At 42.5% G+C, this 20990-nt stretch overlaps 1 protein-coding gene across 1 annotated transcript; it reads right to left on the reverse strand.

Annotated features, from left to right (window-relative positions):
• Window positions 1-11104: 11104 nt before the first annotated feature.
• Window positions 11105-20213, reverse strand: LOC133742888 (mitogen-activated protein kinase kinase kinase 9-like). The gene is made up of 8 exons (XM_062170585.1): window positions 19200-20213; window positions 17689-17773; window positions 17145-17207; window positions 16102-16259; window positions 15172-15244; window positions 14998-15057; window positions 12759-12869; window positions 11105-11901 (listed from the first exon to the last, which is right to left on the reverse strand). The coding sequence occupies exons 1-8, from the start codon at window positions 19946-19948 to the stop codon at window positions 11692-11694; spliced, it is 1509 nt and encodes a 502-aa protein (XP_062026569.1). The 5' UTR covers window positions 19949-20213; the 3' UTR covers window positions 11105-11691.
• Window positions 20214-20990: the final 777 nt, after the last annotated feature.

Here is a 20990-nt window from a genome sequence, read left to right on the forward strand (position 1 = left end):
TATTTGGAACGAAAGTAAGGATGAGATACCGGGCCCACCCCCAAGGAAGTTCCCGAAGAGTAAACTTACCCAGCAAGATACCGGAAAGTTCTGCACTTATCACGAGGATGCCGGACACAATACCAATCTCTGTGTTGCTTTAAAAAATACTATCGAGTCCCTTATCCAGAGGGGCAAGCTTCAGCGGTACCTGCCTGCTAAGGAGATAGGAGCGGTGGACGTGTACGGCCAAATCTTCACGATCCACGGTGGGGGCCCGAAGGAATTACATCCCCAGAGGAAGAGGCGAAATTCTAGTTTCGGTCATCCGGAAGTTTTCAACTTCCACAAGGCCCCGCGGCAGGATGGAGGTACCGGATGGACATCGGTGACATTCCTACAGGAGGAGGAGGCCGATCTGAAAATGCCCCATGATGATCCCTTCTTAATCACGCTCCAAATGGACCATTATATAATGTCCCGGGTTCTCGTGGACACCGGGGCCTCAGTTAGCGTATTATTTCGCGATGCGTACAAAACTTTGAACAGAGGGAGAGCCAAGCTGTCGCAGGATAATGAGCCGCTCATTAGCTTTTCTGGGGATATCGTCCAACCACTCGGATCAGATTACCTATCGATCACGGTAGGCGAAAGCCCAAATTGTTCAACCATCAAAACAGAGTTCATCGTGGTGGACTGCGTCTCATCCTATAATGCTATCCTAGGCCGACCGGCACTTTGGCGTCTGAAAACCTTCATTGCAGGTCACATGCTGATGATGAAAGTGCCAACCCCGGTCGGCATTGCTACAATCCGGGGTGACCAGGCCGCAGCGAGGAAGTGTTATTCATTGACCGTATCTCGCGGTAAGGGAAAGTCTGAGATGTTGCCCGTGGCTACTAACCCTCTGTCGGAAAGGTACGAGGATCCCAGGGACGATACCGATTCAGACGAAGAACGGCCCAGTGCCGTAGAGGACGTTGAGGAGGTGGTGCTATCAGAGCAGTTCCCAGATAGGACTGTTAAGATAGGTACTAAGCTCTCTCCGGTTATCAGGGAAAGATTGATCTCGTTCCTCCGCTCAAACTCATCTGCATTCGCCTGGTCATATGAGGACATGCCCGGTATACCAATGGAGATAGCCACGCACAATCTTAGTATTGTCCCTTATTCAGCACCGGTAAAACAAAAGAGGAGGGCCTTCACACATGATAAGTACCGGGCTATCCAAGCCGAAGTAAAAAAGTTGATGGCCATCAACTTTGTCAGGGAAGTCACGTATCCCCGGTGGTTAGCCAACGTGGTCATGGTGCCAAAGAAATCTCAGGAATCATGGCGCATGTGTGTGGACTACACAAACCTCAACCGGGCATGCCCCAAGGATAGCTTCCCGCTCCCGCGAATTGACCAACTAATCGACTCCACTGCTGGGTACCGGTTACTCAGTTTCATGGATGCGTTCAGTGGGTACAATCAAATTCGAATGAACCCGGCAGACGAGGAGCACACTGCCTTCACCACAGACAAGGGTCTCTATTGTTACCAGGTCATGCCTTTCGGATTAAAGAACGCAGGTGCCACTTATCAGCGACTCGTCAACTCTATGTTTGAAGAGGTTATCGGTACTATCATGGAAGTTTACGTGGACGATATGCTGGTAAAAAGTTTAACTCCGGAGGACCACGTAACCAACTTGTCAATCGTCTTCACCATCATATTACGCAATGGTATGCGGCTTAACCCGCAGAAGTGCATCTTCGGGGTCGAGGTAGGAAAGTTTATCGGGTACATCATTAGCCACAGGGGAATCGAGGCCAACCCGGAGAAGGTGCAGGCTATATTAGACATGGTATCCCCAACCTACCGGAACGAGGTCCAATCTCTTACAGGCAAGGTGGCCGCCCTGTCAAGGTTCATCTCCAGGCTGACGGACAAGTGTACTCCTTTCTTCAAACTGCTAAAAACCCAGCACGTCGAGGTAATAGCCTGGACAGCTGAGCACGAGACTGCTTTTATTGGCTTGAAGGCGTACTTATCAGCGGTACCTCTACTTTACAAACCTGTTCCAGGAGAAATGCTCTACATATATCTGGCGGCATCTTCAACGGCTGTAAGCTCAGCTTTGATTAGGAAGGACTCCGATTGCGAGTACCCGGTGTACTATGCCGGAAAGGGGTACACTGGTGCAGAATCCAGGTACCCGGACATTGAAAAAATAGCACTGGCCCTCCTGGTATCGGCCCAGAAGCTAAGGCATTACTTCCAAGCACATTCAATCACCGTTTTCACTAATCACCCGCTGAGGCAGGTTTTGCAGAAACCGGAGACATCGGGCAGGTTAATTAAGTGGGCCATCGAACTGGGAGAGTTCGATATCAAGTACCAACCCCGGACAGCTATCAAGGGCCAGGCAGCGGCAGATTTTATTTCTGAGGCGATTCCCTCCCATAACCCTTCCCAGGAATCACCTGAACCACCAGCCCCGGATCCGCCTCCACCGAGCACTTGGCGATTATATGTTGATGGAGCATCCAACAAGAAAACAAGTGGAGCCGGTATCCTGCTAATTAGCCCGGACGATCAAGTGTACGAGTACGCCCTCAAATTTGCCTTCAAGGCATCCAACAACACCGCAGAGTACGAGGCACTCATAGCAGGTCTGCAGATCGCCCGGGAACTAGGGGTGCAGCACCTTAGTATTTTCAGTGATTCCCAGTTAGTCGTAAACCAGGTCAGCGGTAACTTCGAGGCAAAGGAGCCCCACATGTCCTCCTACCAGGCTCTGGCTCGGGCATTAGTGCAGAGGTTTACCTCCTACATTTTTACCCAAATACCGAGGGCAGAAAACGACAAGGCAGACGCCCTTGCTAAGCTCGCATCAACTTCCCCAAGTCCTACCTATGGAGCCACTAAAGTCGAAATACTCGAGAGACCTAGCACCTCTAAAACGGTGTCAGAAATATTCGCTGTGGATCACACAGCTTCGTGGATGGACCCAATTCTGAAGTACATGATCGACGGCCTGGCACCGGATGATAAGGTCGAGGCCAGAAGACTGCAGTTAATGTCAGCTCGATACATGATCATGAATGGCAAGTTATACCGGAGAGGCCACTGCTTCCCCAGTCTGAGGTGTGTAACACCGGAGGAAGGTCACAAGATAATGAAGGACATACATGCTGGTGTATGCGGTAACCATGCCGGAGCCCGGTCTCTTGCACACAAGACCCTAAGGGCAGGATATTTCTGGCCAACCATGTCGGCCCTAGCCCAAACAATATCCAGCTCTTGCCACAAGTGCCAAATGTATGCAAATATCCCAAGGGCACCGCCCATTGCTCTCTCCATCCTCCTGGCACCGTGGCCGTTCTGTCAGTGGGGTTTGGACTTGATTGGTAAACTTCCCACTGCAGTGGGACAATTCAAATACGCCATCGTCGCTGTGGACTATCAAACAAAGTGGGTTGAAGCCGAACCCCTCGTCGCCATCACCACGGAAAAGGTAAAAAATTTCCTGTGGAAGAACATCTACTGCAGGTTTGGAGTCCTGGACACCATAATCACGGACAATGGTACCCAGTTTGACAATGATGAGTTGAGGGCTTACACAGAGAACCTGGGCACCAGAATTCTATATGCATCCCCGGCCCACCCCCAGACCAACGGTCAGGTCGAGGCTGTCAACAAGATTATCAAGAAGATACTGAAAAAGAAGCTCGACGATGCCAAGGGACTTTGGGCTGCTAAACTCCCGGAGGTGTTGTGGGCTATCAGGACCACGGCAACAGAGGCCACCGGAGAGACCCCATTCTGCATGGCTTTCGGGACAGAAGCGGTACTCCCTATTGAAACACAGGTCCAGAGTCCCCGGATCGAATACTTCGATGCGGGTACCAACTCGGAAGGCCTACAACTCGATGCCGATTTATTAGAGGAACGAAGGGATGTGGCACACATGCATAACTTGGCTAACAAGCGGAGGATAGCTCGCTACTACGATGCCAAGGTACAATCCCGCACACTGAAGTTGGGGGACTGGGTCATGAAGCAGGTCTACCCAGAACCCCGGGGACTGGATCCATCCTGGACAGGCCCTTACGAGATCATTGAAGAGGTAGGCCCCGCAACCTTTTTTATCCGGGACATGGACGGAATCGTATCCCGGCATCCATGGAATACCCAGCGCCTGCGGTACTATTACAAGTGGCTCCGGGAGCATCTTGTCCTAGCTTTTGCTTTTTGACCATACAGCTATGGCAAGCTACCCATCGGGTACTCATTCTGTATTAACCACCATGTGGTACTTGAATGGAAAAATGAATTATTCAGACCATTTCTAGCATTTTTTTTTACCTACGCCGGGCATTCCCGGACATAGCTGTTGTCAATTACTCTATTCCGGTAATAAGTGATGCAAATAAACGCTTAAAGCAAGGTATAAAATCCTAGAAATTTTAATCCCTTTCCAATTCCCATTCAAGTTCAAAAAATTCCATTCACAAAAAGCCTGGACTACCAAGCACAGGAATCACGCCATTGTTCAAGAAAAGGATAATTTCAAAAAAAAAGAAGTAGTTAATGGTAATTTCCACTACTGCTTGCCACCGGTACTTTGGGATCCACCCGCACCGGACTTGGTTGCCACCTCCTTCTCTTTCTTCTTCTCGAGAAGGCCCCGCCTGAATTTGGCTTCATCCAAGTACCCGGCCGCCACCCACTCCTTGAACTTCATGATAACAGCCTTGTCTTGGGCAGCAGCTAGCATCGCAATAAGCTCTTCGGAAGCCTTGTAATCCTCCACAGGCTCGCGCTTCTCCACGGGAAGACGCTCCTCCAGGTAGTCTGCCCTCTCCTTCCATGATGTGGCAGACTCTGCAGCATCCTTCTCAGAGTCCCGAGCATTTTTTACCTCATCCCGCGCCTCGGTGAGTTCACCCTCAAGCTCCGCGATCCGCTGCTTTGCCGCGTCCATCTCGGCAACCAGTGGAGTCAAGGACTCAATCTTTTGCCTCAAAGAGTCCCGCTCCTTCTCCAGCTTGGCCTTCTCACCATGCAGATACTTCACCTGCCCGGAGAGATTGCTAACCTCCTCCTTCAGTTGAGTATCTTCCTCGCTGGCATCAACCGCGTACACATTGAAGAGTGCCTGCAAACACACCGGTTAAAATATATATACAGTAAGTACCGATCGCAAGAGTCAAAGCAAACCCATACCCGCATCATAGATTCCCGGGCGAGACGGCGATTCCCTTTGGGGGTATTGTCCTTGGCCCGCACCCGGTCGAGGTCAATATCCTTCAAATCGCTAAGCATGGACCGCACGAATTTTTCATCAGCAACCCCATACTCACTCAGCAGCTGCTTGATGGGCTTCTTGGGGATTACCGGAATGGCAGGAGCCAGTAGGCCAAGTGACGGTGACGCTTCGGGTACCGGAAGTTCTCTCTTCTGCCTCTTCGCACCGGATCCTTTAACATCCCGGCCGGTATAGGTAACCTCCTGTTTATCACCTCGGTGCCGGTGCCTGTGTGACCTCTTCTTCTCCCCTGGAAGCAGGGCCTCGTCGCTCCCAGTGGACCAAGAAGAAATGGACACGGCGGGCGGTACCTTCTCCCTTCCGGGATCAGCTATTGTGATGATGTCAGAGGCAGAAGGCTGCTCGACTAGAGTCGTGGGAGCATTGGGATCAGGTTCCCCATATCCCGCGTCAGTGATCTCCAGCAGGGTCTCTTCAATGGACCGACCCGTAGCCTTCGACCCTAGGTCGACCTCAATGTGCAGGGCGTCTTCTCCCTGGTTCATCAGCATATCCATCAATTGGTTATCGTCCATTCTGTCCTCCTCTTTGCCTTTCCGAGGTTTCCTCTTCGGTGCTTTCACTGCAATCAGTTCCATAGTTAGTAAAAAAAAAAAAAACAAAAGAAGCCAAAGGTTTTTTTTTTAAAAAAAAAAAAAAAAAGCCTCACCAGGGAGCCATCCTAGCCCTAGCCTATAAAGAATAGAGTGCCGGATAAATCTATAAGAGCTCCTCTCTTTCTCATTCCAAACAGCGTATACCCGGGCTATCCTCTTCCTTTCCACCTCGGATAAAGTGTAGGCCTGGTCCCCGATTGCTTGGAAAGTACCGGTCAGATTCCACTTCTTATTTTTAATCTGCCATCGCCCACCAGCTAGAAACACTTTATTCCTCCACCTTTTGCTCATCGACGAGGGCATGTCGGTAACTAATGGTTCGTAATCCCTAGCGGCAAATGTCACCGTACCCGCACATGACAGCTTCCTTGAGTACAGGATCCTGTGTACCGCGCGGAATTCATTTACGGAAGGCCACCCTTGTTGGCACAAGTCCCACATGGCCATCATACTATATATTTGGCGAATGGCATTCGGGGTCAACTGCCCCGGTGACAGGTTCAGCATCCGCAACAGATACTGTAGGCACCGGGGCAGCGGTAGCGATAACCCTTGGTGGAACTGGTTCTCGTGCAGCGCCACCCACCCCGGGGCAGGATTCGCGGCCATCTCTCCTTCCTTAAGGGGCCTAAGCTCTACTGCGTCCGGTATTCCCCACTTCAGTCGCATGGCGATGATCTCCTTCATCGTCATACTTCTCCCGGGTTCGTCGCATACGGTCCCGTCCGTAAGCGTATACCTAGGCTTCGGTATGCCCTCCGGGATTGCCACCGTGACTACGGGGGCCTCCACAGATCCATCCTCGCTCTCACCCTCGTCGGACTCCTCACTGCTCTCCGAGAACACCCCCGTCGAGGACCCGGTATTCTCTGCTAATTGACCTACTGAAGCTAGGTACCGATCGATATCCACTTCAGCTTGCCTGGCAGACGACTGGTATGACGATCCCGTATCCCCACCCTTGGTTTCTGATTCCATCCTAATCACGATACCGGAAACCTCAAAACTCGCTATATCTGGAATCAGAAGCACAAGGGTTAGCCTAACCAGATCTAAGACCACGTTGAAGCGCGGATCACTCCCCACTTCAAAGCAAACCCAGAAATTCAAAGCAAACCCAGAAATTCAAGCAAACCCAGAAATTCAACGCAAAACCCAGAAACACAGGCAAAATCGAAGCAGCCCAAAACCCACGCCAAACAAAAACACAAAAAAAAAAAAAACCAAACCACATTCTCTTACCTCTTTTCCGGCAGTCGCTAATCTAGCTAAAGCTTTCGTCTTCACTCCTCACAGCCACAGCAATAGAAGCACAAGAGGTGAGAGGGCAAAACGACAATGCTCAGTTCTCAGAATTTTGGAGAAAGTGAGAAGGGAAACAGTCTGTTTCCCTCTTAAATTCAATCTCCAAAGCATCAGGGCCGTTGAAGCCGAAAAGCCCACAACCACAGGATCACTACACGTGTCCCACGTCTCGAAAACCGTCAGTTGAGGGGACGGGCATTTATTGCACAACTCAGTATGCCCCACGTGGCTGACATGCACCGCCTACCCCATCGGGTACCAAGAGGCTCCAACTCTCTCTACCCCATCGGGTATCAGAGCCAAGTCCTCTCTCTACCCCATCGGGTATCAGAGACATGTTCTCTCTCTACCCCATTGGGTACCGGAGAATTACATCCTCTACCCCATTGGGTACCGGAGGATCCAACTCTCTCTACCCCATCGGGTATCAGAGCCAAGTTCTCTCTCTACCCCATCGGGTATCAGAGACATGTTCTCTCTCTACCCCATTGAGTACCGGAGAATTACATCCTCTACCCCATTGGGTACCGGAGGATCCAACTCTCTCTACCCCATCGGGTATCAGAGCCAAGTTCTCTCTCTACCCCATCGGGTATCAGAGACATGTTCTCTCTCTACCCCATTGAGCACCGGAGAATTACATCCTCTACCCCATTGGGTACCGGAGGATCCAACTCTCTCTACCCCATCGGGTATCAGAGCCAAGTTCTCTCTCTACCCCATCGGGTATCAGAGCCATGTCCTCTCTCTACCCCATCGGGTATCAGAGCCATGTCCTCTCTCTACCCCATTGGGTACCGGAGACTCACATCCTCTACCCCATTGGGTACCGGAGGATCCAACCCTCACCCTATCGCATCGTGTAGATTAGCTACCTACAGCGTAACCCGCTCAAGATATCCCTTGAACGGGAACTTGGGGGACTCCCTATAGGCACACTAGTGCCAAACTTCCGAGACAATAATAAGTCCCCACCCAAGAAACATCTTGAACGGGAACTTGGGGAACTTGTACATACTAGGGAAGTCTCAACTAAGTTTGGCACTATCGGCTGGGCCCCATCGGTACTCCCATGTACTATACCATGGGCCGGGTTCACGACCCACCATGGCGAGGCCCATTTGGGATGCCACCCCGGGCACCCAGGGCCCTGGGCAAGGCCAACACAGCCCAACTATTTACACAACAGGAGGACTGATATGGCATCAGAAGAACAACTAGTGTCCCACATCGAGGATGGGGGAGACTTCCTTCACATGCTCGAGTATAAGGGCATTAGCACAACCACCTTTTACGGGTAATAACTCCTTTGTCTACTATTTACTTACTATACATCCATATTAGCTTCTCACTCAAGCATCGGAGAGGTGTAAACCGTCCGGTACGGTTTACCCCTCTAAGCGTGTGTTCTTGGTACAGGATTTAGGAGGTGCATCGGTACCCCAGACGGTATAGCATTCTGTGTGAGGTACCCGGAGAAAGCCACCAGAAACAGTCATCAAACTTCCATCTTTACCCCTCCTCATTAATAATAAAAAAAAAATCCACAAAAATAAAATAAGAATTAAATGCTTTATATATCTAAATATTAATTAAATATTTTCTTATAAGTTAAAATTTTCTTCTCGTCTTTGATTATGATATAATCTATCTTTCTTCAAGATCATACATGAACGTTAATGACAGATGAAATAATTGTAGTTTATATGAAGATTAGCAAGCAACCAAATTGGATGAAACATATTGAAATAAGTTATAAAACCATCAAATATATATTGGATACATGATCAATCACTTCGTTAGAGGAAGAGGATTGTTATGCCACTGATGGTGTTATCGTCTCTGAGATTAAGAGTCTCCTTAGGCAACTTAATGTTTCTGAAGTTTTCTATCGATCGCGTGAGTGCAGTAAGGTGGCTCACTCGATTGCCAAGTTCATCGTCCGGAATAGTGGGTGTCACTTTTGGTTAGAAGATTTATCTGTCATCTCTAGCTCACGGGGTTTAGGCAATATGATTTATCTGTCATCTCTAGCTCACGGGGTTTAGGCAATATGCCCCCCCCCCCCCCCCCCCGGTTGTATTCTTCTTTAGTTAATAATATGGGCGTGGGGTTGAGCCTCCCAGCTTGACTGGGTTCCAAACCCCATTTCAAAAAAAAAAATGATCAATCACTTCGTTTACAAAACAACCACCACGACATTCTTTACCGATTCTACTATTGACCCTGACTACTATATGGATCATGAAGATATTGACATATATTGAATCTTTAAAAATCTGAGAGGCATGAAGTTTTTCAACTTGAAGAACAACAAAGGTAAGAAAATTAAGTTATTCAATTTTCTAGCAATATACCAACATTATTGATGTGAGAAAGAATAAATATAATTAATAATTACCATATTGATATGTCCTGGAATTAATTAGCAATTAATTCCACAATAAATCAAAAAATTATAGTAAAAGAATGTATTAAATAAAAATTTGTCATACACAGCCGACCTAATTTTTAAAAAAGTTTTTCTCATTTGTTTATTTAATGAGGAGGGACATAGATGGAAATTTGATGAAAAAATGAGACAAAAAAATATAAGGGATGTGTATTAAGTAATTGAGGGAGTGTATTTAAAATTTCTCATTTCCATTTTGTATAGAAAAAAATAGATAATTACATTCCTTATCATAGTTAGAATGGCACATATGTCAATTTTGGCCTTGGACCAAGCCTTTATGACCAAGCCAACTCATTGCAAACAAGGTTAGCTAGTTTAATCTAACAAACAGCCTATCAAAATGTCTAAAACTTCTTAATTAACCTAACTCTCTACACAACAAACTCAATCGCCTGGAGAACTCATTTATTGTACAATTAGAAAAAAGTAATTAAATTTTTACTTGGTTCTCCACCCCAGTCTTCCAACAAAGGACAAACTATGGCCTGGAACTTAACTACATCGATGTTGTGAGACAAAGCATCAGAATAATTGAGAGCCGCATCTCCTCTAACGAGATTGATGCAAAGAAGAAGTAATAAAATTCTAAAAAGACACAAAGTAGCTACTGCTAACACCTAACAGGAAGGCAGACAACAACTAGCGATGCCTCCTTGATCGACGACTCCATAAGAGCAAATGCACCCCACTGATCTTGGACGTCCAAGACCAGCCAAAATGGCAAAAAATTAAAAAAGCGCTATGCACCGCAAGTGATGTTGGACGATCACAAGCCTTCCCGACCAAGCCCAATGGCAAGTCTTGGACTTTGACTTGGTCGACCAAAATGGCACATGGGCTGGCACATGCGCTTCACATGGAAGATGACGTAAGTAATGGCTGTTGATCACTTTTGTCGTCTTGTAGTTAACTAAATATATTTGAATCATGGTTTTGTTCCAACGGCTATTTTTGACCCAAAGCTGTAATTATGCTGGTTTTTACCAAGAAAACGTACAACGGCTATATCAGTGTTAAATATATATAGCCCCTCTTTCTTATTCATTCACCACACCAAAGATATCTCTATGCAGCATAGTTTCTCTCACTTTTACCTCCATTATTTTTCATTAGAGATTTTTGGGAAATAGAGACAAACGGTGACATTACGGTGTTTTTATTATTATTATTATTAAATATTTCTAGAACTATATTTGTTAGTGTTATTGATTAAGTAAGGTGCTAGAATAAAAGAATCCCAATAGTTTTCAGTACGAATTTAGAATTTAGACATAACTTGGTTATGTGCAAGACAAAACTCTTTCAACATAAGTTGTATGCCGCCTAATATCATTTGGTCTAAATGATATTACTGTGTAGTGTGTACTTTGTTAATGTAAGCTCCTGACTTCGACTCAGCCTCCCATTGAGTTTGGAAAACAAATTGAAATCAATGGAAATGAATCTACGTACTTGAACAAATGGCATTGATTATGTTTTCATCGAGATAATATATACATGATTACATACAAATCATGAGCAAGCATTGATCATGAAATCACTCATCTACAAGAATCATTTACATGAAGCCAAATAATATAGAAACTTCAATTCCAAATGGCACTTCGATCTGGTGGCATGACTGGGATTTTTCATAGGTTCAGCACAGATACCCTGTCAATATTCTGCAACATTGTCTCCGCAGCATGCATCCATTATAAATCACATTGACCAGTCACCGAATGAAGTGATCCAGAAGCACTTAAAACTTGAGGTTCATACTTCCTTTGAAACTGCATCTCCTTTTCTTGGATGAGTGTTTTTGTGGTCCAATATATCAATACAGTGCCAACACAGCAGGACCAACAGCACTGTCATTCTCACATCTTTGTGAAAAAGACCGGAAGCATTACTTCTCCTTTCCAAAACCACCTTCTAATATGGCTTGATGTAGACTGCAGCCACCACCAGTATGTCTCAGGTTCATGCTTCTAGTGTAGAACATGGAGGATCTGTATTTCTCTATCTAATACCTAATGAGCACCAAAGGTCGAGAGCTCTCAGGATCGTAAACTGTTGGAATGGGGAGAAGCAGGGACTGGAGAAATTTGAGGCCTTTTCAAGAATGGATGCTCCAAGAGCTGGGCTGCTGTAGGCCGGTTGTTTGGGTTAACTTGTAAACACTCCAAAATGAAATCTCTTGCATCTCTTGATAAGGAATCAGGAATTGCAGGAGGCTCCCCCCTTCCGATCTGAAATAATGCTTGCATCTGCCAATCAGCAGACAAGATATATGATTTTATAGATTTCCTAAAGCAACTCCACAAGTGACATTGTACCATTTATAATGAATCATGTCGTAAACAATCTTCTGTTCTTTAGAAAATGTATTTTTATAACATTTTCTATATGATTCAATGTTGTCAGTTTAACAGACCGAGTAATATCTTTGATGGCTATATCTAATAAACTGGTAGAATTCATTATTGACTGAATTTCATTCATCCACTTTACTAAATCTGCTTGAAGGTTTTCTCAGGTTCATGCTTCTAGTCTAGTATATGATTATGCATACTTTCTGTGTATGTGAATAGAGGGTTGTTTCTAGAGACCATGGACAAGAAAGAAGATAAATTTGGTTTGTCTAAAAGATCTTGGCCATAAATAGAGTATGTTCAACTACATTACACGTAGATGATTCTCTCATAGTTCTTTTAAAAAGATGCAGTGCTGTATCAAGAGCGAGAGTGGTTGGGCCCGTCTCTATTGCTAATCAAGACCAGTTTACAAACAAGTCGGCCTAGATCTCGTCCTGACCTATCTATCAAGGACAGACAAAAGACAACGTTCATTGCTAGAAAGGGTGATAATCAAATCCCAAATCTATTCTACAGTTCTCTGTCCTCTCTAAACTATAACCATACCCAACTTCATTTGGAATCAGAGTGAAAAAACAGATCAGATCTGAGAGAAAATCAAGTTTAATGCAATATTGGCATCTTTTAACTGGAGACTGAATCAGCCCGTCATTGCTCTTGTAACTTTTCTCTAACTTTTTCTTTCTATTTAACAAAAGTAAGTACTTCTATCTGATAAAATCAAAATTACAGAAGTAAGAACAACATACGCCTTCCAGGTGAGAGTATGGAGGCTGACGGGTTAACATCTCCAACACAGCACAGCCAAGACTCCATATGTCAGCTGCAAGCCCATAGCCACGATTCCTTCGATTAACAACCTACATTTAACAGCTTGTTAGTTAACCGATTAACCTGAAACCTATGATACACACAAGAATGGTTGGAGCAAGCTATGCCCAAATTTCACTTAAAAGAGCCAAAAGAAATTGTATGGGTATATCACTTGTTCTTCAGAGTGCTTGATGTGCATTCAGTTTCATATGAATTCACCAAAAAGTAATAGGAAAATTACAGTTGACTCCTATTTTAATTCAAAATGACCAAATCCTAGAATACTTTTAGAATATGAAGATATCCTACTTATCTATAAAATATCTGATACCAACATTTCCTTTCTTGTTATATAAATATTATAACCTACAGATTTTATTTTTCAAAGAGAAAAACAAAAAAAACAAAAAAAGTAAAAATATAGCATTTCTCATTCATATGAAAAAAGAAATCTAATTTTCTCGACTATGATTAATGATCCAGAGAGTGATACTATTTGGGCTAGCTGATATCCTTTTTCTCTACAAAAGAAATATACTTTTGCTAATGTAATAATAAGGCAGAACACGGGAGGACAAGAAGTGCATTAATTTTGCTAGCTATGTACTGTAATCTATATTTTGAAAAGCAATGTAGATCAAGTATCTGAAACACAGCAGCACTCCAATTACAAAAAGGAGTGTAATAAAACATTTTTAAACTCTGAAGCAACTAACAACCATAGAGATGCCCAAAATTGCATTCTTTCCCACAATGTACCTGCCTCCTGCCTCCCTCGAAATATCCATACCACCCTAGACACTGCTATAATAGCACAACTCCCAGCACCATGGCCCCCTTTCCTGCTCTATAGAACGTAGTCCTCTCACACAACAAAGCAAAACATCATGATGGAAACCCCTACTCACACTAAGCCTCACTGGGACAATGAAGCAGCAATGATTCATTTCTGTATCATTTCTACACATCACACACCAACAAGGTGAAAGGAACCAAGAAGGCCCACTTCTGAAACATTCCACAAGTCTTCAATCTCCGACCGAACTTGTACAAGGGCATTCTCCGGCATAATAGTCTTATAGGGGAGAGTATCGAACACTCTTATCTACAAAGGACAAGTCGTCAACCTCCCATTAACTTGTACAAGGACATCCTCCTCATGATACTCTTATAAGGGAGAGAATCTCATATTCTAATCTAGAAAGGATAGGACTCTGCACTCTCTTATAAAAAAGAAATAAAAATAAAAGATAAAAAAAGGTAAAAAATCCATGGAAAATGGCAACATGAAAAATAGGATATTTGAGGTCTCAATGAGAACAAAAGTTGGACTAATATGTTTCACAATAATAGTCAGGAGCTCGTATGACATCTCCAAAGGAGAAACAGCATTCATGGGTATTTATCTAAGAGTTATTTCACAAGCGTTAAAGGAATTCAGCCATCTGAGGAGTACACCTACTTAACAGAGAAAAGGGGTGGCTCACGTGCATAATATATTGCCTCATCTTTACTGACTAGAAACTCAAAAACATCTGAATTATAACATGGTTTCATAATAATCAGGACTCCAAAGGAGAAACAGGATTCCATAGTACTTATCTAAGAGTTATGTCAAGAGCACTAGTGAATTCACATTATCAATCAGCCATCTTATAACAAGTATACCTACTAATAGAAAATGGGGGTGGCAAATGTGCGGAATACATTGCCTCGCCATTACTAGCGAGATTTCCAAAGCATGTGAGAAAACAAGACTTCTTTTTAAGAAACAAAACTTTTAACACCACAGCAAAGGTGGATCTCACGGTTTTTCCAGACTTCTGTAAGAAAAAGTTATATCCAATTACCAACTTCACTATTTGGACATTCTTTCAGCAATTTGTTCATGCATTGCAGACATCAGTTTACAATAGCTTTGAGTGATTCAGGGATGCCTGATCTTCCGAGGACAAAACAGATTATAGTCCACAGAAACAGATCAAATATTTGCTTATCTACTAACTGTAACTGGAAGCAATTGTAAGGGACTGCAGTGGTTCACATGAATCATCACTACTGATAGATACATAGTCAATTCAAACTGGTTTCACTGCACAAAGGTGTCTATTGATCTATCAATCTGATGTCTACAAAACAGAAGCATATTTACATTTAAAAAGAGAGGAGACTAACCTCTGGGGCCATCCAATAGGCAGTTCCTTTGCAAGACTTCACGTCATTCATTTTGGTTGCCTAGATAACATCAAAAGGACAAAATAGAATGATTTAAGATTACAACTGATGGTCATATAAAATGATTGTACGTGTGTTTGTCATGGTGGATGTGTTAGCACTATAAAAACTTACCTTGGCTAAACCAAAATCTGCAAGTTTCACAGATCCACTTGCATCCACCAATATATTAGCACATTTGATATCCCTAAGGAAAAACAAAGAATCTTAAAATAAGAAATCATCACAAATAATATACCTAACAAGGTTTTTTTTCCCCCTTAAGTGCTCCAAGTTTGATATCAATATCAATTAGCATAATAGGTCTGCAAAGCATAAACCTCTGTCCAAATTAAATACAAATGCAGTGAAATGAAATTCTCTAATTTTATATTTTTTTAATTGCCTTGGAAATTTCACGTTTATAGTACTTTGACAGACAAAAAGTATTAAAGTAACACAAGAATGGGGCCAAATAGAAATATAAAGCTGCTGTCTCAATTCTGCATGCCAAAAATGACTTCTCTTCAGAGATGGATCCGTTTATTTGTCTGCCTTAAGGCGGTAATTTAGTTTCAACTACTTGTACATCAATATTTTCTACAGGCAATATTTTAGAGACAAAAAGGAAATAAATTGACCCTATTACGAATGCTTCACAATGGCATTTAGTAAAAAGAAAATCCATTACAAGAGTAAAGAAATCAGACATCATATTTTGATGGCAGTACCGACATGACTTATTTCCTTTTTTGACACAAAATTAGGATATGGTCAAGTATCAATGCATCATCCTAGTAACCTAAAATGTGAACAACTAGAACAGCAAAAAAATGCTATCTGGAGTTCAAAACTACAGAAGTAATTAAAAAGAAAGAAAGATAATACATACAATTACAGAAGCAAATTAATATTACATTTCAGAGACAGAACCAATATTACCTGTGGAGCACATTACGATCATGAAGATATATTACAGAAGTAATTAAAAAAAAAAAAAAAAGATAACACATACAATTACAGAAGCAAACTAATATTACATTTGAGAGACAGAACCAATATTACCTGTGGAGCACATTACGATCATGAAGATATTTCAAGCCACTCAAAATCTGCCTTGTGAACACAGAGACTTGAGAATCCCTCAAGAGATACTTTGAATAGAGACTTGCAAGTGATCCTTTTGTTACAAGCTCAAGAAAGATATAGAGCTTACTCTCATCCTGTATCAATATTTTGAACCAATAAGAAGAACTTAGCAGACCGGCAAATATAAGCCTACAGAAGCAGGCTCAAATTGAAGACTAATTGGCAATGAAAAGAGACTTCAAAATTCAATATAATTCAATTAGATAGCGCATGACAACAAAAGATTTACGCAGACATGGTATATAAGTGATTATAGGCTTATAGCAGTCCTAATATCCACAGAGCCAAAGTTGATAGGCATATACTATAAGATGTACATAACATAAGATCAAAATTTAACAACTGTAACTAAGCTAAACTATTCTATTGCATAAAAAACAATAAAAGTTTAAAATTTAAAAATGTTGAAAGAATCAGCCAAGAAAGCCTTCACTCTTGCATTACCATGAGGAATATTGACATGCAACTCACAATTAGCGTACAACCAAAAGATTCCATTCAATAACTTTAATAGACCTTAGAAAATATACACACTCCAGTAAGCAAGACTATAATTTCTATGATTTCTGTAGAGCACTCAGAACAACCCCATCTTCCCTACTGAACAAAAATTTCATCTCTTAATGTATAAAAGAACCTGATGCAGCAGCTTTGGATTTGTTATTATCAAGTAGCTTGGAAAGAATTCTTCTTAAAACTCTACATGACAGGAAAACAGTTGCTGGTTGATCCTAACTCTTATGATAGATTTATAAGGAAATACAGAACACATACAGATACCTATGTACTAACCACAGTCAACAAGAATAGATGGTAAATACTAAATGCAAAGTGGTGCCAGGTCCCAAAATTACATAAGAGTCTAGAAAATGCAGAGTCATTACAAAAGTTGTATTTCTAACTAGGATAATTTAGCAGGAACATAAAAGAGATGCAAACCACGGAAGCAAGGAGCATACCTTGTCTGTACCGAGATATTGAACAATGTTGTCATGTTCAAACTGACTTAAAAGATGAATCTCCTGAACCAATAATCAGGGTATTAGAAGAAAGAATTTGTAAGGCAGTATAAGAAGAAAGAATACTGTTAAGGCATCCAGTTTGAACATATCTATGATCCAAGATAGAAAGGGTGTAGCTAGCTAGGGTTGAGGGGGCTCAAAAGTTTCTTTGATGCTTAGACGCTTTTTTAGTTTCTTTATTGCCACAACAATAGGGTATTTGGGCAATAATTCAATCATTCTAAGATCAGGACTTATTCCAATAGCCCAGAAAGAAAAAGAGAAAACATATCAGGGCAGGGTGGGTCACAGCAAAAATAGGGTAAATGCAAGGGGTGGGAATAGAGAGTTGGATAGCTTCACACCCCTGACAACGATCTGCCTCATGCCACATCCCAGAATGAGGTTTCAGGAGCTATAAATTTTGACCTTAGGGTTCAGGAGATGTATATGTATATATTACAAATAAATTGAGAATAAGAGATAGCAAAAAGGCTGAGACCTGCTCAAGTTGTAAAAGACTCTGCTTTCCCTGGCTTCCTTGATCAAGTAAAGAAACCTCCTTTACAGCAAAAAAGAATCCATCACTGCAATAGAATAAATGAAGAATGAGAGAAATAGAGAGTGAAAACATACAAGAAAAACATTGTTTAATCTACTCACTTTATCCCTTATTTTTTCTGACTATACATGTTTTGGCTAAGAAATCTTAAAGCTTTCAGCCAACGGATCAAGGAAAATTGAAAATCACTTAATTTTAACAGATACAATAGGCCAGACCAACCTACAAAAACGAAACGGTCCCTCCGTAACTGGAAATTCATTTGGGGCGGTGCCTAAGGTAATTTCTTATGGCGGGTAGTTGCAATTCCAACATTCCAGAATCTTTTCAGACGAAAGATTGCCCCCGAAGCATCATAAATAAGAGCATAGCCAAAAAAAAAAAAAACGGCAAGATGGTCTGTAGCAGGAACTAGGTATATAAATCAGTTATGAAGGGCCAGCAATAAAACAAAAACAGTGAAAACTAGGTAGAAAACGATTTTAGACCCAAAAAAAAAAGTAGAAAACCTTTGATGTTAGACACCAATACAAAACAGTTCATTCATCAAAAGAGTTGCCAAAACGTCAGTCCTTTGTTTGACGGACAGAAGTAATTATCACATTGGAAAATATATGGGTCCTTAAACAGATTCTGGAAACTACCGAAACTATTAAAATGGTAGTTGAACACTTGTCTTACAAAAGAAAAGACCCTATCCAGTGCAATCGATCATTAACAGAAAACTCTCAATAGTTTCTCAAAATCCCCATCCTTTGATATAAATTATTTCTTAATTTTCAGATAAGTATTCCAAAAGCTGGACTTAGTAAAATTCATAAGGTAGTGGGATTGGCGAATAGTTAATGCATAGAGTTACAAGTTTGATGAATATAAATAGTGCCTATGGAATTCGTATGATCATACAACATTTGTAAGTGTTGGTTAAATGTTCTGACAAGGTTAACACACTTGATGGCAAATTATGCAAAGTGATAAGGAAACTACATGTTTATGCAATAAATGCAGTTCATAAACTAATGCCAAGATGGATGAGCAACAGCTATGAGGAAAAGGTAAGAATCAGAAACAAAAATCCTATAGCTGTTACTCCAAATGTGATAAAACTGCTATTGACAACGCTCTATGATACTATTCATTAGCACAGAACTTGTCAACAAATTCCTAGTCACCTGCCACACTATAGGGAGTTCCTTTGGTTGATTTGATTTCAAAGCAACTTAAAGCATGCAAATCAGGACAGCCGCATCTTCAAAGTAGGAAATATTGGAGTAAATTGTTCAACATTCAAAGTCTTCTTCTGACTGAGGTTAGTTCACACTAATTTAAGTAAAATACCAATCACCCCCAACACAGGCACATCAATGTGAGCAGCTTTTTCGAAGTTCAATAGCAAGAAGAAACCCACCAAAGACACTTTGGCCATATGGATACAGCAAGTAGTCACTTACTCAGTAAAGCCTTCATAGACAGTTCCATAGGAACCACTCCCCAAAAGGTGACCCCTTTGCCACGAAGACGAAACACTGCGTCTGAACTTCCCATTCGGAGAAAACACACTATGGATTGGCGGCACCCTCACAGCAATACCAACACCAGTTTCATTATAGGACGGAGATGAGCTGCAAGACACAGACTCAGCCAACTCATTCCCCTCTGCTGACCTCACTTCATCACCCGCTTCACTCCCACCACCATTTGCTTCACTCGTCACAAGGTCGTCTTCCTCCGACGAGCTGTCGTCATCAGCAGGAACAGGCGGAGGAGCAAAAGCAGAAGATTTCAACACAACCGGCGGGGGCCGAACACCCCTAATTCCTCCTCCTCCTCCTCCTCCTCCGCCGCCAGTTTTCACGGCGGTCGGAACCCTAGGTTCCGGAACGTCGTCGTTTTGGCGGAGGCGAGGGCGGGAGGTGAAGTCGGAGGAGGAGCGGGCGCGCTGGGCCTCCCAAGCGGCGAGTGGGATGGCGAAGTCTTCGGGGCCGGAGAGGCCGAGACTGCGGCAGATGAGGTCGAATTCGCCGTCGATGCCTCTGACGCGGAAGCTGGTTTGGTTGTGGGAGAGAGGAGGGAGGTCGAGAGAGCGAGTCCGGAGAGTAGGGGAGTGCTTATCGGCGTCGTAGTCTATGTTCTTGCTCGCGTTCCGGCGATCGAGTCTCGGCTTCGGACGCTTCTGCTTGGCGGCGTCCATGTTCTTCATCTCTCTCTCTCTCTCTCTCTCTCTCTCTCTTTTGACGAGACGACTCCGAGAGTTTACGAGTTGCAGCAGAGAGAGAGAGAATATGGGTGGAAAAAAAAACGGAAACAGACAAAGCGCTCAAGCGCTGACACTTGGCGACACTCTAAGACATCGTGATCATCTCTCACGCGTCATCTCTCTCAATAAGCCCGAAACCTCATATTTCAATTTTCAAGTCCTTCAATCTTGAAATCCTTAGAAAATTGTAATCCCCAAATCGAAATCCAGGCCGAAAATCTTTTTGTGTCTCTAGAAACTAAGCATTTAAGCTCTGAATCTTTTTGTATTGTTCTCTATATTGAATTTGGCGTAGCTATTGGCTTTGTAAACATTGAGAAGTGAGACCCTAATATGATTTTCTGTTCATAGTTTATGATGATCTGAAGTTTTGCCTTTTCAATATGGGGTTTATGATTTTTCAACTGGGTTTTGTGTTTGGTGAAATGAAAGTGAAACCTTGTTCTTGACTGAAACTATTTCCTAAGCTGTATTAATCTTTCATAGATATTCAGTAATTTTGTTTTGTGTTCAATTTATAGTTGTTTTGAGCTTTCTGGGTAGTCATACTGAATTATAGATGTTAATTTCAATATATTTTCAGATTATTAACATGTTATTTACAATTTCATGCATACTAAAAACCTAAAACCGATTTACATATTTACAAGAACACAAAACATAAAAGATAGGGGGGTTTTAAAGATCAAAGTATAAATTTTCAGAAAACATAAAGTAAAGAAAATGTTTTATATACATAGGTGGGAAAAGAAGAACTTTTGGAAAACAATTTATCAAGAACTAATCAAGATTAATTCATTTATGCAATCTTTTTATCTTATAATTAGTTACCATGGAACAATATCAACCCAAGAAACAAAGTTACAAGCGAACAATATCCCTTATATCACTTCCCTTTACACAATTGATTAGAACAAGCGCCTAAACAATATATTTCGAAGACAAGTATCACACAATCGAAGCGACTCATAATCTCATGCATTCA

The sequence above is a fragment of the Rosa rugosa genome, chromosome 4 (genome assembly GCF_958449725.1).
Source record: "Rosa rugosa chromosome 4, drRosRugo1.1, whole genome shotgun sequence".
NCBI lineage: Eukaryota > Viridiplantae > Streptophyta > Magnoliopsida > Rosales > Rosaceae > Rosa > Rosa rugosa.